Source organism: Sciurus carolinensis, chromosome 13 (assembly GCF_902686445.1).
Source record: "Sciurus carolinensis chromosome 13, mSciCar1.2, whole genome shotgun sequence".
Classification (NCBI taxonomy): Eukaryota; Metazoa; Chordata; class Mammalia; order Rodentia; family Sciuridae; genus Sciurus; species Sciurus carolinensis.
Window position 1 is genome coordinate 68847866 of NC_062225.1, and position 18715 is coordinate 68866580.

Here is an 18715-nt window from a genome sequence, read left to right on the forward strand (position 1 = left end):
GCTACTTAATAAAATGTTAATATAGACTTGATTTTTTTCATCAAAATTTCAATTATTTTACAATAAAATTGTAACTGAAGTAAACATGTCTCATAATTATTCTTTGGAAGACTACTATTCATTGTGAGTATTATAACTGACAACACTTTTTAGAGCACACACACACACACACACACACACCCATGTAAGAGACAAAGGATATACAGATATGTGGCTAATTCTGTGTAAAAAATACAAATGACCTAATAATGAGGTTGGAGGTATCATTAGTGTAGCAGTACTGTATCTTATACATATCTACAAGTCATGTTTTTAAACTGACAATGTTTTAACTATTTTTCTGATTAGCACATGAAGCTGATATTGGTGAAGACTGAAACAATATAAATCATATTATTTGTACCCTAAACAAAGCAGGTTTCAGGATTAAATGCTATTATTTTAAAATACCCTTTTTAGAATGTGAATACTTAATTTTATCCTATATCATTAGGTATAATAAACATGATCCATAAGTGAACTTTTTATACAAATCCTTTTTTGGGGGGATGGGTATTGAACCTATGGCCCCATGCATGTGAGCCAAGCAGTTTAACACTGGGCTATACCCCCTGTCCTAAGCAAATCTTAAAGTGATGATAATTTTTAAAAATTACACTGTTTTTTAGTGGGGAAGAATGAAGGAACTTCGGATTGTGCAGAGGGGAGTAAAGGTTAGGGTTAGGTTAGGTTAGGGCGGGGCTGAGAAGGACAGTAGAAGGAGACAGACATCATTATCCTATATACATGTATGATTACACTACTGATGTGACTCAGCACCAAGTACAGCCAGAGGAATGCAAATTTATGCTCCATTTGTGTACAATCTGTCAAAAATGCATTCTACTGTCATTTACAACCAATTAGAACAAATAAAATTTGTTTAAAAAATTAAACTTTTTTGATAGACGTGGTCTGAAAACTCCATGACCTGGTCCTGACCTCTAAGCTTTTGGGGGAAGATTCCAAGAGTCAACACTATGAAAACCAAATAGCTCGGTGTAACAAAGGACTGGCCTCAGGAATTTTTAAGTCTGACAAATGCTTATTACAATTACTACTTCTGTAGTCATACATCTTTCCTTACTACTTATTATTTTAAATTCTAGAAGTTTAATATTTCTGGTGTTTCTAATATGTTTTCCTAAAGTTTTTTTTTAAAAGTAGTGTATGTGAGGCTGAGGTTGTGGCTGGCTCAGTGGTGCAGCGTTTGCCTCCCATGTGTGAAGCACTAAGTTTGATTCCCAGCACCACATATAAATAAATGGATGAAATAAAGGGTTCATTAACAACTAAAAAATAAAAATAAAAAGTAGTATACATGCTTTTCTGTATTCTAGGTCAAAAGTGCTTCCCACTTTTCGTGTAGTTTAAAATTACCTTTTTAGGGGCTGGGGTGCTGGGTTAGACTGTCAGCACCACATAAAAATAAATAAAAATAGAAGTGTCTACCTACAACTAAAAAATATTTAAAAAATAAAGTAAAATAACATTTTGGGGACCTGAGGGTATAGCTCAGTGGTAGAGTGCTTGCCTACCAAGTACAGGTCCTGGGTGTGATTCCCAGCACACAAAAAGTAAATTAATTTATTTAAATAAGCTTTTATTTCTTTTTTGAACGGATGGGGAAAGGGAGAAAGATGGGCTTGATACCTTGCTAATTTGGAAGGCTTGCTTCCAAAGTGCTGGATATTTCCTGATGAATGAGTTTGCTAAAGGAACACATACCAAGATATGACCATATTACCATATTGAGGACAGCAGTTAACTCTTCCAGGTTAACTGCAGAAAGGAAAATACAATAATTTGCTAACAGTTAGTAAGCATTTGCTATTTTATGGACATAAATAAATAGTGTGTGCGTGTGTATGTGGTGATGGGGATCAAACCCCAGGCCTTGCATACGTGCTAGATAAATGATCTACTGGGGCTGGGGATATAGCTCAGTTGGTAGAGTGCTTGCCTTGCAAGCACAAGGCCTTGGGTTCAAATACCCAGCACAGCAAAAATAAATAAATAAATAAATAAAAATAAATGATCTACCACCAGAGCTACATTACCAGTCCCAAACATTTTATCCACTTTATGAATATTAAAGGCATATGTAGAACCTATAAATTATTTACAACAAAAATTTCACTAATAAAAATTTCTTAGTATTTTCCTTAGCAAAAAATTGTACATTTGTTGGAGAGTGCCTGATACTTGTTAAAATATCAAGTAATACAGGACAAGGTGTTATAAAACAAAACACACAGCTGGGAAACATTTTATTTTTTTCTACTTCGTATAACACTGCTCAGGACCACAAGATTTTATATCTTTTTCCCATACTTTTCTGATTTAGGAGTATCACTTAAAAATATTTACTGATGCTATAAATATCATTGTTTTTCTATATATTAATAATTTTAATGAATGCCATATGCTCTTGCTCCTTTGGTCAGAAAGATAAACAGAAACTTTAAATCAGATGTTTAGACATTCAAAATGGTTTTTAAAAGCATACCTACACAAACCAAGTCTATATTAGCAGCTATTATTTTAAAAATTACATACAATTTAAAAAACAAATTTTAAATTTTAAATAAAAAAGATTAATGGCCAATTAAAGAAAGTTTAAGCATCATATTTTAATTTTTAGGCTATTCAGAAATATATTTTGTGAATAATAAGAATTATTTCATAAATATATATGTATAAATATAAATATATATCTACAGGATCTGTGATGCAGGAGAAAACTCTTTTAAAAAAAAAAAACATTGCACTTTTAGAATATCAGGATGCTGTCAAATTTATCCTCAAGTGAAATATAATTACCGATTCAGGTGCTTTTGGCACAAGTTTTTAGGTGAATATTAACACAATCTTAAAAACACAATGCTTTTATATTTTATTCACTGGAATATGAAGAATCAAACAGTTTAGAATTCTGACCAAAAAATCCCAGATAACTGTAATTGCTTAATTAAATACAAAAAATATTGTTGTAAAAAGACCTTAAACCTGCCTTTTCATCTCAACATGTGAAATTTTACCAGCAACGTTTTCTCCAATCCCTTCAGCAAGAAGTCCCAGCCTACATACAAATGCAACATTGTCTTTTTCTACTCATGAAACACTTGGATCACACTCCAGTATATAAAGACAAAAAATAAATGTATAATAAAAAGATTGGATAAATCAGGAGAGGCTTTTTGGTCTTGAATTCTTCACCCACTAACAATGAAGCAGCACTGTAGGCAGCCCAAAACACACCAAACAGCTTTAAAAAAAAAAAAAGAAAAGAAAAAGAAAGACAAAAGGCAGCATATTAGCGAATCAATTACTTTTTTGGTTATCATGGAGTAAAAATAATGTTTATAATATTTTTTAAAACCAACCACCAATTGTGGTAAATAAGAAAACTTACTAAAAATGTTAAAAACATTAAAAATGTTCATCCTTGCTTGGTTCCTTAACTATAAATATGGTCTTTTAAAAACATTAGACCTGTCTATCATAATAATCACTTGGGGTGCCTATTGCAAATGACCTACCACTGAGCCAGTCCCCAACCCTGATAAAGCAACTTTTGAAAAATTTATTATTGGGCCAAATTCTTGAAACTAAATTAACCCCTAAGAGATAGAAAATTGGTTTTGTTTTGTTTTTTTTTTCTTCTTCTAAATAAGTGAGAGAAAAGATTGAGTAAAATATATCCACAAGCCCTTTTCGTTTTCTTTTGAGACAGGGCCTTGCTAAATTGTCCAGGCTGGCATCAAACTTGTGACCCTGCTGCCTCTGCCTCCCAAGTAGCTGGGATTACAGGCATGTCTACTTTGCCTGGCTTAGTCACTTCAGACATTTTATAACATAAAATGAAGAGAAAAAAATCAAGGATTCTATAATAGAAACTGCATTGAGCAGAGTTTCCCAACTTTGCAATATTAACACTTTAGGCCAATAATTCTTTGTTGTGGGGGGTGTCCTGCCCTCTGCCTACCATATGCCCTTTACTCACCATGCTAGTAACCTCCTCCTCCTCCTCCTATCTATGATACTCAAAACTGCCTCCAGATATTGCCAAACAATCCTGGGGAGCAAAATTGACTTCAGTTGAGAACTAGAACACACTTATTCTTAATAATAATAATGATGATGATGATGATGATGATGATGATGATACTGGAAGATGATTGAAAACATACTTGGGACAGTCCAAGTTTCTTCCATGTTTTTTAAATGTTAAAAAAAGAAAAAAAGACCCACGAAATAACTGAAACATATAGAAAGGTATAAAGAATACCCTTATGTATATGTGAATACACAAATGGTGTGAATCTACAGCATGAACAAACCATAGAAATGAAAAGTTGTACCCCAATAGTGCAATGAAACAAAATGCATTCTGTATAAATAAAAAATAAAGGTATAAAGAAATACATTAAGCAAAATTATGATCAAATTGTATTTACAGATGATTTTTTGTTATAAATGATTAGATTACGTATTACAGAAATTTTAAAAGTTAAAATTAGTGGTTGTAGATTAAACTATTGTAATCCTAGAATTAACTGACTGAAATTAGAAATATGTATAATAGCCCACTACCCACAGAAGATTAAATGGTTAGAAAAAAAAATTAGAAAAGAAAAATCTGAAGTTTAAAAACAATTTTAAGAGTCAGAAATGGTGGTGCACATCTGAATTTCAGCAACTCCAGAGGCTGAGGCAGGAGGATCCTAAGTTCAAAGCCAGGCTCAGTAACTTAGCAAGGCCCTAAGCAACTTAGTGAGGCCATGTCTCATAACAAAAAATAAAAAGGGCTAAGGATCAATCCCCAGTACCAACAACAAATTTTTTTTTTTTTAGAAACCAATTTTATCCTAAATTTTAAATGATATTTTCAAAAGATATTTCTATTTTATGATACATTCATATGTTGCATAAAAAATATTAAGGGGACTGGGGTTGTAGCTCAGTGGTAGAACGCTTGCCTATTATGTGTGAGGCACTGGGTTTGATTCTCAGCACCACATAAAAATAAATAAAGGTTCATCAACAACTAAAAAAAAATACTAAGGACTAACTTCCATTTGAGATACACTGACTAAAAGTGACAACACTTTTAGCAATTTTAAGTAATTTCAGAAATATTCAAACATGCTTAACCAAGTAAAATAAAATACAGCATAAAATGACCCTAAATGACAGTAAAGTGGTATGTTCATAAAGTTAGAATAATTGAATGCCAGCATGAGGCTTACTGCTGCATCCTAAGACTTTTACACTAAGTTCTAACAATACCAATTAAATGAGAAAGATTTTAAGGTTAGAATGTAGAGGAAAAGAAGCTTTTCTTGTTTTTTGGTTTTTTAAAAGTATTTTTTAGTTGTCGATGAACCTTTATTTTTAATTTATTTATTTCTTTGTTTATATGTGGGGCTGAGAATTGAATCCATTGTCTCACACATGCTAGGCAAGTGCTCTACTACTGAGCTACAGCCCCAGCCCCTTTTCTTGAAGTATTCAAACAGTTCAAACATAAAAAGATGATCTCAAAATAATCTTATGTATATTTGTAATAAGTTATCCTTTGAGTGCCTACTGTGTACCAAGCACTACAGTAGGCATTATATGTACTTTAAAATCTTCATAACAAATCCTAAAAAACTAGTTAAGACTTCTAGTGTTAGCTGGACACAGTGGTGCATGCCTGTAATCCTAGCAGTTCAGGAGGATCTCGAGTTCAAAGCTGGCCTCAGCAACAGTGAGGTGCTAATCAACACAGTGAGACTCTGTCTCTAAAATAAAATACAAAATAGGGCTGGGTATGTGGCTCAGTGGTCAAGTGCCCCTGAGTTCAACACCCAGTACCCTCCAGACTCACACACAAAAAAGACTTCCAGCGTTGCCAGGTGCAGTGACCCAGGCCAATAATCCCAGTGACTCAGGAGGCTGAGGCAGGAAGATTGCAAGGCCAGCCTTACTCAGCAATTAAGAGAGATCCTGCCTCAAAATAAAAAGGGTTGGGGATGTGGTTCAGTGGTAGAGTGCCCCTGGGCCCAATCCCTAGTACCACCACCACCAGAACAAACAAAAAGATTCCCATTGTTAAGAACAAACTGAGTATAAAAAAAGTTAAGATACCTTCAGAAGACTAGAATGTAAAAAACATATAGAAACAGGATTTGAATTCAGAACTGACTGGTTCCAAAATCCACATTCTTTTTAATACCCAATGATTATTAAAGGAAGTTCTCTTTTCCAAAATACTACTGAAATTTTTTTAATTTTTAAAAATCTGTTCTTTTTAGTTATACATAACAATAGAGTCTATCTTGACATATTTATACAAACTGATAAAACAGTTTTAGATTATAATATTCTTAGAGGACTAGGAACGTTTGCTTTACTAGAAAACAGTAAAGTACTTCATATAATTCATACCACATAACTTACTTTTATAAGTGTAGATACCACTTCAAATGATCCAACCACCAAAAGTATTGGAGCTATTACAATGAGAGGAAGTAATGAATATCCTATAACTCCAAGAACTTGGCCATATGCAACCTGTGAATTTTCAAAAATTTAAATGAATATCATAGAAATCAAGATACTCAATCACTATTAATCACCAAATATTCATTGTTGTACTTATGTAAGCGTGGAAATTAAGAAGAAATCAAAGTATCATATCTATTATATTTCAAATTATCTTGTACTCTGCAATGTTCCTAGGCCCTATCACCAACCACCTTGATTAAAATTAACATTAATTTGCTGATGAAACTTAAATCTACATTTATAGTCCTTACCTCTCTCTTGAGTTTCAGGATTATACATCTAATCACCTTTCTTATATCTCTACATTTTACTTTGTCTCTACTTCCTCTAAATTGTGGAGGATTGAAGGGACCACAAATATCCTAGTTAGATGAAAAATCCATTATGAAGAAACTGATTCTTTTTTTTTTTTTTTTTTTTTTGTGGTACTAGGGATTGAACACCGGGGTATTTAACCACCGAGCAACATCCCCAGCCCTTTTTGTATTTTGTTTAGAGACAGGGACTCACTAAGTTGCTTAGGGTCTCACTAAGTTGCTTAGGGTCTCGCTAAGTTGCTGAGGCTGGTTTTGAACTCCCAATCCCCTTGCCTCAGCCTCCAGAGCCACTAGGATTACAGGCATACGCCACAACGCCTAGCTAAGAAACTAATTCTTTTTTTTGTTGTTGTTGTTGGTGCTGGGGATTGAAAGGAAACTAATTCTTGACAAGACTAAGTGCTTTGTTCAGGGAAGCAAAGATGGCAGGTAACAGAGTTACGTTAAGATCTAGGTTTCTTAATTCCTAAATCACACAAACAATTTTAGTGAGATCTATTTTCATCAACATAGACTAGGTCTGTTCAGGCTATCTATCTATCTATCTATCTATATTATAGATATATACATCTATTATAGCTGTATATATCTCAAGTATATATACACACACACACATATAATAATGATTATATATTATATATAAAATAAAGAAAAAATAAGTAAAAATATAATTTTAGGGGCTGGGGTTGTGACTCAGTGGTAGAGTGCTTGCCTGATACATGTGAGGCACTGGGTTTGAGCCTTAGCACCACATAAAAATAAATAAGATAAAGGTATTGTGTTCATCTACAACCAAAAAATGTCAAATACATATATGTAATTTTAAGTGTTATTAGAATTAGGATTTCTATATGTAGAGCGAAAAAGTTTCGTGTTGCTATAAATTTATTATACATCTAATATTATTCCCTCCTGAAACTCCATTAAATGGGAAGGGGAAAAAAGAGGCTTCCCTTTTTTTTTGAGGTGCCAGGGATCAAACCCAGGGCCTCGTGCATGCAAGGCAGGCACTCTACAACTGAGCTATATTCTAGCCTAAGTCTTTTTGTATAAGAGGAATAAACAAGAGAAGAGAATACAAGATAATACCAACATAATTTTGGAAGTTGGAAAGCAAAGCAACTAGAGCGAAATAACAAACCTGTAGGATTTTTCAACCAAATATAAGAAGAGGGCTTAAGGTTCCTGCATGTAACAATTGATATTCATAGAGTTAGTCTGATGAGTCATATTATAATTCTGGCATCTCCTGTTTTATTGACTCCACAGAATAAACAACTTAAAGGTTCTCAAAATGGCCTCTGGACCTCTTTCAGAAGACTGTTAAGATCAAACTGCTTAAAAATAATAGTAATAAAACATTATTTGTCCTTTTCATTGGATTAATATTGGTACAGGACTCAACAATAGTGGATAAACTGACTCTTGACTTACCATAAATCAAGATGGTACAAACTGTATTAATAGTTACTATGGTCTTTACTACCATGTACTCACAGAAGAAGGAAAAAAAAAAAGGTTCCCTTATTAATGTAGTAAAAATGAGACAGATGAGGTGATATATGTCTGTAATCCCAGCCAATATGGAGGCTGAAGCAGGAGGATCAAGTTCAAGGCCAGTCTTAGCAACTTAACGAGACACTGTCTCAAAATAAAAAATAAAAAGGGGGCTGATATAGCTCAGTTGGTAAAGTGCTTCCCTCACATGCACAAGACCCTGGGTTCAATCCCTGTCACCATCAAAAATAAATATATAAAAAGGGTGGGGGATGTAGCTCAGTGGCAGTGCAACCCTGGGTTCTATCTCCTGTACCAAAGGGAGATAAAGAATATAGTAAAAAGGATTAATTTTATTAAATATCAACCTATGAATATGTCTTTTTAATATTCTCTTGTATGCTAACTAACTCAATGGTTAACCCAAGGAAGAACATCTGTGCTGTTTAAGTGAAAAGCTGAATTAGATGCTTTTTCCATGGAACATCATTTTTACTTAAAATAACAACTGATAGATAAACTAGGGTTATTCAGACTGGGGTACAGCAAGCATGCTCTTGAAAATGAATAAAGTGTATCTGCTGCATTAATAAAAACAACTAACAGTAAATTTTTGCAAATGATAAAATTCTAGCTTTCCAGAAAAAATTTGAATTTTAAAATCCTTGGCTGGACACCTACAATCCCAGGTACTTGAGAAGCAGAGACAGAAGGATAGCAAGGTCAAAATTAGCCTGATTAACTTAGCAAGACCCTGTCTCAAAATAAAAAATTTTAAAAATCTAGGATGTAGCTCAGTGGCAAAGTACAATTGAGTTCAATCTCCAGTTAAAAAATAAAAATAAAAAGGGTCAATATTTAAAATATCTGCAAAACTCAGTGAACTAATGTTTTCTCTATGTCCAAAATCATGCATAGGAAAAAAAGATTCATTCAAAGTAAATGTTAATGAAATAGTATAAAAAGTTCACAGATAAATTTTGAGATTCCTTACTGCAACTTTAAAGAAAAAAAGTAAGTTCTGGTGTAGTATCAGAGAATACTCACAATTATCTGAAAAAGCTATTAAAATACTCCTTTTACCAATTATTTATCTAAATGAATCCTCATTTTCTGTACATACTTTAATCAAAACAAAATTTAACTTTACAGATTGAATGTAGAAAGTGGATCTTAAAATTCAGCTTCCATTAAGCCAAACATTAAAGCTACTTGCAAAAATCTAAAGCAATGCTACTCTTTCTACTTTTTTGTTTAGGAAAAAGATATAGTTAATTTTCTTTAAAATGTACTGTTTATAGTTGGATTATTGTTAGCTTTAAATAAACAAATATTTTAAATTATTTTAATTTCTAACATGGCAAATATTGATAAATATAACCCACATAAAGAAATCTCTGTGACAATTTGAGAACTAACTTAAGAACAAACTTGAGAACTGCTGTAACAGAGAATAAATTATATTCTTCCCCAAAAAGCTAAATATGATTTGATCAGTGATATGGCATCTTCCCATTCCTCTTCATTCCTTGTAATATTTACTGAGTATCCTTACATTTATTACATACTCATCCAAGTAGTAGAAAAAGGAAGACATTTAGATATTGACCATCTTAAAGGAGCTAATATAACTTAAAAGTAATAATGGGTATAATGGTATCTGTAGCATCAAAAATAAAGCTTACCATAAAAAATAAAGGGTACTTTCAAAATTAACAACTTACTTCACCACCAAGAACTCTGGCCAGCAAGAAAATTGTCAGTGAACCAAATATCCAAATGGTTATAATCCATGAAACCACCTTAAGGGGGAAAAGAATTCATGTAATTAATATCTTATTATAATGTAATTAATAAACTGCTAACTTTTCAGGAATTCAGTTCCCTACCATATTAAAGACAGTTTGGCATACCCAATTTTAGGTCATAGAGGGCTGTGTAGAGTTTTCAGGTATCTTTCCAGAACTTAGAAAGGATATAATGTGAATACAATTATACAACCAAACTGAAAATTTAGAAATTATCAATTACCTAAGGAAATTTCAGTATTTCCAGATATATGATAAAATACAACTATATATAAATATATATATATATATATATAAAAAAAAAACGAAGTGTTCACTACTAATGTCATGGTTTACAGCATTCTGCAAGGAAAATTCATTCCTAAAACAAGTCGCCAGTCTTCTCTAGAAATCTTTAATACTTCTATTAATTACACATTTATCCAAATAGTAGACAATTATAACTCCTCAGATTTAATTTAATGACACATGTATACATTTAAAACTCTGTCTTCTGGGAGGTATGGAAGTAACACCCTAGTAGTAACATAAACACACTGATTACTTGATTTCTAAATATTCTCTAATTAAAGGAACTAAGACTCCTTACAGAAATCGTGCTTCTAAGTCTGGAACAGAGAAAATATTATATTAGCCTGGAACACTTTGTGGCATCAGAGGAAAGAAGTGCTCAAAAAGTATGAACACAGAAGGCAACATGAAGGAGTTTCCAAAGGTTAACAACATTCAAACAATTTAAGCAATAAAATAAATAATACTGGATTATATACTAGAGAAAAAAAAATCCATGAGTTCATACTGACATAAATAACTGAATAACTGAGTAAAGGAAAAGTAGAGAATACCCACAAATAAATGTGGTAGGAATGAAGAAAATAGAGAAATCACTATTCAGAAAATGCTGCAGCAATAATTACTGCATTAAGATCCATCAATGCTGGGTTGGGGAGATAGCTCAGCTGGTAGAGTGCTTGCCTCGCAAGCACAAGGCCCTGAGTTAGATCCCCAGTATGGCAAAAAAAAAAAAAAAAAAAAAAAAAAAAAAATCCATCAATGCCCTTTAAGACATATTGTGGACTTCTGACCTCCAGGTTATAAAATAACACATTCATATTGTTTAAAGCAACTAAGCTTGTGGCAATTTGCTATAGCAGCAAGAAATCAATTCAATGCCAATTCACTATAGTAGAGTTACTTTTTACTTCTCTAAAGCCTTAAAAGAGGATGAGACTAATGTATGTATATTGTATTCAAAATATAAAGACCCTGAGGACAAAGTGATTAAAATATCAGTAGTAATTTAAAAAAAAAACCTACTGATGGAATGCTTGCAATCATTTAATTCACTTAAAAAACAGAAAAATGAATAAAAGGTAGGAAAATGATTATGTATTTCATTTCAAACTTTTTATCCCATAGGGAAATCAGAAGAGGTATGGGCAGTCTTTCTGTCCACTTCTGGTCATACATTTATTCCCATGAGTCACACAAATATTAATACTTTCTGTGTGAATGCTTAGAAAGCATTAATCTTAGATACACTTGTTTAATTATAGAACAATTTTAGGAATGCAAAAGTGAGAAACACTAGGCAAATAAAGCATTACTCAAATATAATGTATTATTCACAGTTAATATTTGAATATATTTAATTTTTGAATTTATTACAAAAAAAGATATACTTACCCTAAACTGTCCATACAATGATATCATGGAAAAGAAAAGAACAACAGCCAGAGGACCCCAAAAGTCAGGATTGTCTCTCACCACTTGTCTATTAAAACCAAGTGATGGCATTGGCATCAAAACACATCGGATTTTGTAGTAAATATCCTTTAGATCGATATCCAATTCTTCCCTATAATTTTAAAATAAAAATTCTCAAAAGACACACAGTTTTGAATACTAAGTTGCAAAAGAATATAAGAAAAGTTTAAATATGACAGTATGATACCCAAAGGTCAACAACACATATTCTGACATGAAACATCCCAACTAATTTTAGAGATGTTTCAACATTTCATCATTTCTACAGCTGGGATATATATCACAATTGCTGGTGTCTTGTAACTGTTGTTAGCTTGGAATGAAACCAAGTGCTTCCAATATCTGTCTTCCTTTAGCCAGTCTCCTAGAGGACAGTTTAAGACAACTTTTAAGTAAATTTTTCTGCTTAAGATTTTTTGGGACTATACTGATATTTCAGACTATAAACCTACAGGAGAAGCAGTGTGAAGTTTATGTGATCAGCGGAAACTTTGTCTTCCAACATTCTACTCACTGTCAAACTGAAGCATATTTCTTTGGTGTCACTTTCTGTGTGACAGGTTATTTTTCATTCACCTTTACACTAAAGAGACTTTTTTTGGGTGGTATTGGGGATTGAACCAAGGACCTCACATATGCTAGGCAACTGCTTCACTGGTAATCGATATCCTCAGTCCAGAAACACTCCTTTGATTTCCCAGTTTTGTACTGTCTTGAGCACTGTACTTTTCATTAATGTGAAAAGTAACTTCATTTTATACTCCATAGCATCTTAGATTTGATCACATGTAATGTATTAAGAAAAATATGATGTTTAGTTCTTAATCTGTCAATAATTGATAACAAAGAAAAATTTGGTAATGCGTCAATTTTATGAAGGTATAAGATCTTCTTTCCAAATTATTACTTTCTTCACTTTTTTCCCTAGACAATAATCACAAAATTTCAAGTACTATGAAGTTAAAGGTAAAGTTTCTACAGTTCACCCAGTGGCAACTTTAGAATTTCTATATGAGAGATTTTGGATTTTGTTTTTTGGAAATTTAATTTGTTTTAAACCTGAATTTCAACAGTAAGCACCCAAGAGCCTTTTTAAAAAAAATAACTTTATCTATTTATTTATTTTTAATGTAGTGCTAAGAATGGAAACCCATTGCCTCACCTGTGCCATGTAAGTGCTGTACTAGTGAGCCATAACCCTAGCCCAACAACCCTATTTTTCTACGAATTTTTCAAATTCCTGTTTTTTTAAATACCTTTATTTCATTTATTTATTTTTATGTGGTGCTGAGGATCAAACCCAGTGCCTTACAGATGCTAAGCAAGCCACAACCCCAGCCCAAGAAATCTATTTTTTAAGACAGCACAATTACTTGAGTTAGCTAATAGACCCAGGTAAGCAGTGTAGAGTATGCATGTATGTGTATATGCATGTGTGTATGCATGTGATGCAGGATTACTATTCTTTTAATTTTTATACTCAATAGATTAATTATTGTTTGTTTTTTAAATTTCTAGCAAAATTGAAAACTGCTATTGTTTTTGACCAAAAGGGTTAGATTTTTCACATTATCTTTGAATAACATGAAAAAATATAAACATTCCACAGACTCTAGCTCTTTAAACATACAAAAATGCATATTGTTTTTACATACAAGAGTGGCTTGTTATCTTCAGGATCATCATCTTCAACTTCCAAAAGCCAGCCATACCCTCTTTGTCTCAGAAATGTAGTAGCTGTGGATTCTTTGATAAAATCTCCACCAAGGTTTAATTTGACATCTGGGGATGCTATGGAACCACTGAGGTCTTAGGAGAAAAGAGGAAAATTATAAACCAAGAAAAATATGTGAATCTTAACCAAGGTGAGTATATCCTTAATCAAAATAATTATCACTTGACAATCTAATCACAGATATTTGCTATTGTATACAATCTCAAAATTTTATAGTTGATAAACATCTTATCATTTTCTTACTTGCTTTAAAAAAATTTTTTTTCTAGGACCAAGGACCGAACTCAGGGCCTTGCCCATGCTAGGCAAGTGCTCTGCCACTGAGCTAAATCCCCAACTCCTTACCATTTCTTTATTTTATAAGAAAATGAAAGATGAAAGGTAAAAAGATACAAAAGTTTCATAGCTGATTAGCTGGATTCTAGACTTAGAACAATAAACTTTAAAATTTACTTATTTTTTAGTCTTTTTTTATTACAAACAAATGGGATACATGTTGTTTCTGTTTGTACATGGAGTAACAGCATACTATTTTCGTAATCATACATTTACATAGGGTATTGATGTTTGATTCATTGTTATTTTTTCCTTCACCCCCACCCCTCCCACCCCTCTTTTCCCTCTATACAGTCCCTCCTTCCTCCATTCTTGCGCCCCTCCCACCCCCCATTATGTGTCATCATTCGCTTATCAGTGAGATCATTCGCCTTTTGGATTTTTGAGATTGGCTTATCTCACTTAGCATGATATTCTCCAATTTCATCCATTTGCCTGCAAATGCCATAATTTTATTATTCTTTATAGCTGAGTAATATTCCATTGTATATATATACCACAGTTTCTTTATCCATTCATCAATTGAAGGACATCTAGTTTGGTTCCACAGTCTGGCTATTGTGAATTGAGCAGCTATGAACATTGATGTGGCTGTATCTCTGTAGTATGCTGATTTTAAGTCCTTTGGGTATAGGCCAAGGAGTGGGATAGCTGGGTCAAATGGTGGGTCCATTCCAAGTTTTCTAAGGAATCTCCACACTGTTTTCCAGAGTGGCTGCACTAATTTGCAGCCCCACCAGCAATGTATGAGTGTACCTTTTTCCCCACATCCTCTCCAACACCTATTATTGCTTTTATTCTTGATAATCGCCATTCTAATTGGGGTGAGATGGAATCTTAGTGTAGTTTTGATTTGTATTTCTGTTATTACTAAAGTTGGTGAACACTTTTTCATATGTTTGTTGATTGCTTGTAGATCTTCTTCGGTGAAGCATCTGTTCATATCCTTAGCCCATTTGTTGATTGGGTTATTTGTATTCTCTTTTTTTTTGTGGTGCTGGGGATCAAACCCAGGGCTGTGGGCTTGCAAGGCAAGCACTCTACCGACTGAGCTATCTCCCCAGTCCGGGTTATTTGTATTCTTGGTGTAGAGTTTTTTGAGTTCTTTATATATTCTGGAAATTAGTGCTCTATCTGAAGTATGAGTGGCAAAGATATTCTCCCACTCTGTAGGCTCTCTCATTGCATTGCTGATAGTTTCCTTTGCTGAGAGAAAGCTATTTAGTTTGAATGTATCCCAGTTATTGATTCTTGCTTTTATTTCTTGTGCTATGGGAGTCCTGTTAAGGAAGTCTGGTCCTAAGCCAACAAGGTGAAGATTTGGACCTACTTTTTCTTCTATAAGATGCAAGGTCTCTGGTCTGATTTCGAGGTCCTTGATCCATTGTGAGTTGATTTTTGTGCAGGGTGAGAGATAGGGGTTTAGTTTCATTCTGTTGCATATGGATTTCCAGTTTTCCCAGCACCATTTGTTGAAGAGACTATCTTTTCTCCATTGCATATTTTTGGAACCTTTGTCTAATATGAGAAAATTGTATTTATTTGGGTTTGTGTCCGTGTCCTCTATTCTGTACCATTGATCTACCTGTCTATTTTGGTGCCAATACCATGCCATTTTTGTTACTATTGCTTTGTAGTATAGTTGAAGATCTGGTATTGCGATACCCCCTGCTCCATTCTTTCTGCTAAGGATTGTTTTAGCTATTCTGGGTTTCTTATTCTTCCAGATGAATTTCATGATTGCTTACTCTATTTCTGTAAGGTACATCATTGGGATTTTAATTGGAATGGCATTGAATCTGTATAGCACTTTTCGTAGTATGGCCATTTTGACAATATTAATTCTGCCTATCCACCAACATGGGAGATCTTTCCATTTTCTAAGGTCTTCCTCAATTTCTTTCTTCAATGTTTTGTAGTTTTCATTGTAGAGATCTTTTACCTCTTTGGTTAGATTGATTCCCAAGTATTTTATTTTTCTTTTGAGGCTATTGCAAATGGAGTTGTTTTCCTCATTTCCCTTTCAGATGTTTTGTTGCTTGCATATAAAAATGCTTTAGATTTATGCGTGTTGATTTTATAGCCTGCTATTTTGCTGAATTCATTGATGAGGTCTAGAAGTTTTCTGGAGATTTTTGGATCTCTAAATATAGAATCATGTCATCAGCATATAGTGACAGCTTAAGTTCCTCTTTTCCTATTCGTATCCCTTTAATTTCTTTAGTCTGCCTAATTGCTCTGGCTAGAGTTTCAAGGACAATGTTGAATAGAAGTGGTGAAAGAGGACATCCCTGTCTTGTTCCTGTTTTTAAAGGGAATGGTTTCAGTTTTTCTCCATTAAGAATGATGTTGGCCTTGGGCTTAGTATAGCCTTTACAATGTTCAGGTATGTTCCTATTATTCCTATTTTTTCTAGTGTTTTGAGCATGAAGGGGTGTTGTATTTTGTCGAATGCTTTTTCTGTGTCAATTGAAATAACCATATGATTCTTATCCTTAAGTCTATTGACATGATGGATTACATTTATTGATTTACGGATGTTAAACCATCCTTGCATTCCAGGGATGAACCCCACTTGGTCGTGGTGCACGATTTTCTTAATATGCTTTTGGATACGGTTTGCCAATATTTTCTTAAGGATCTTTGCATCTATATTCATCAAGGATATTGGTCTAAAATTTTCTTTCCTTGATGTGTCTTTGCCTGGTTTGGGTATGAGGGTGATATTAGCTTCATAGAATGAATTTGGTAGGGTACCCTCTTTTTCTATTTCCTGGAATACTTTGAGAAGTACTCGAACTTTAAAATTTAAATGGAAGAGATATATGTAAAATATGTAAAATGATATGTGTAAAATTCATTACAAGATATTATTTTGGATTCTCTTCCATTGTTAATATACATTATGTACCTCAGAACAAAGTAATTATAAAAATTATTTTTAGACACACTACATATGTATACATACAAACCATTAGAAACAATTTATTTGCTAAAGGAAAACTGGAAATAAATTGTTCTTGGCTTTTTCACATATTTATTCATGTATTCTTTCACTTATATCATCAAATATCTAAAGTGTTTCATATATTAATGCTTAGTTCTAGTAAGAGTTCCCTGCTATTTCTTTTTTTTTTTTGGGTGCTGGTGATCAAACCCAGGGTCTTATGCTTACAAGGCAAGCACTCTATTGACTGAGCTATCTCCCCAGCCCCGAGTTCCCTGGTATTTCAATGAACTCTTTCCTTTACATTTTTAGCTCTAACAGAATGCTCTAACACAGAATTTGCTTCTCTTGAGATCATCTGTAACTTTTTTTTTTTTTTTTTTTTTTTTTTTGCAGTGCTGGGGAACTGAGCTATCTCCCCAGTCCCAGATCATCTATAATTAATACTAAAGTACTTAAAAAAAAAAAAAAAAACTAGGTTTTTTTGTATACATTATAAGAGCTTAATTTACACAATAACTCTAAATTCTAGTTTGGCTTTTGAGAACTATCATTAGAATTTTGGCTTAAGCTTCAATGAGAAGCTCAATTATGAGTCACATCCTGGTTGGGTTGTAACAACTGCAATTAATAATAATGTTTACATTGTGAAGCTGAGTTTTAGCTTAACTAAGAAAGATAGAAAATCATCTGTCTTGTGAGCCCTACTTTTCTATTCAAAATTCTTTCCAGAATAAATACTATGCAATATTAAAAAGCTTTCTTTTTGTTTGGTTGGTTGTTTTTCTTTTGCACTGCTGGAGATCAAACTCAGATCTTGGCCATGCTAGTCAATCAATCAATCATTCTACTATTGAACTATACCCCCAGGCCCTAAAAGTTTTTTTTTTTTGTTTGTTTGTTTGTTTTTAAATAAGAAAGTTTACTCTGATAGGGATTAAACACAAGTATTTTAAAATTCACTCTCCTTCCTTACTTTAAGTGTAAAACTAAACCTTGTAGATACTGTCAGAATCTTGAACTTAAAAAAAATTCTCACAAAATTACTTTCTGTTTGTCTTAATCTAAATTTATATTGCAAGAGGTGGAATTTAACTAAAATTCCAATTCTAATAGGTACAAAGAGGTTTTTTTTTTTCTTCTTGGTTTAAGAAGAGGAAAATTTAGATCAGGAAGTCAGAGTGGTGACACTGGAGGTTTTACAATTATGAGGCTGGAAAGGATCTTAACAATTTTTTCCTATACTTAAAGCACTTAATCTTTTTTTCTTTTTTTTCCAGTGCTGGGGATTGACCCCAGGACTTCACACACACTAAGCAAGTACTCCACCACTTACCTACACTCCTAGCCCTTAATCTTAATTTCAAAAAGGATATATAAATTACAGTGCTAAGAAACGTTGTGCTGAAGAATTATGTATATTTAGCACTTTGTCATAGCATGAATGTTAGAACCTCAAAAAGGCACCTTTGGCTTACAATTTTTTTTAGTATTTTCTGTTCCACGAAGTAAGCAAATAGCAAGTACACATGTAAAAATGCCAGCAACAGCAATTTGACACCTCATTGCCAAGACATAGTAGGTATGGGTAGGAAAAGGAAGAGGAAAGTCCAAAAAATTGGTAGTTGGCCTAACATGTTAACAAGTAAATGATAATGTTAGAGAACTAGGAAAAAGATTTAGTCATTCCAGGAACACAATTCACTTAAATTAA

At 33.1% G+C, this 18715-nt stretch overlaps 1 protein-coding gene across 1 annotated transcript in view; it reads right to left on the reverse strand.

The window, feature by feature from the left end:
- Window positions 1-2911: 2911 nt before the first annotated feature.
- The window catches only part of Yipf4 (Yip1 domain family member 4), a 26732-nt gene continuing 10928 nt past the window's right edge, over window positions 2912-18715 (reverse strand). Inside the window, exons 2-6 of the mRNA XM_047522928.1 lie at window positions 13639-13792; window positions 11903-12074; window positions 10133-10210; window positions 6487-6600; window positions 2912-3307 (exon numbers count right to left, since the gene is read on the reverse strand). Of these exons, the coding sequence (XP_047378884.1) occupies window positions 3170-3307; window positions 6487-6600; window positions 10133-10210; window positions 11903-12074; window positions 13639-13792 (656 nt within the window). The 3' untranslated portion in view covers window positions 2912-3169. The remainder of the gene's footprint in view (window positions 3308-6486; window positions 6601-10132; window positions 10211-11902; window positions 12075-13638; window positions 13793-18715) is intronic.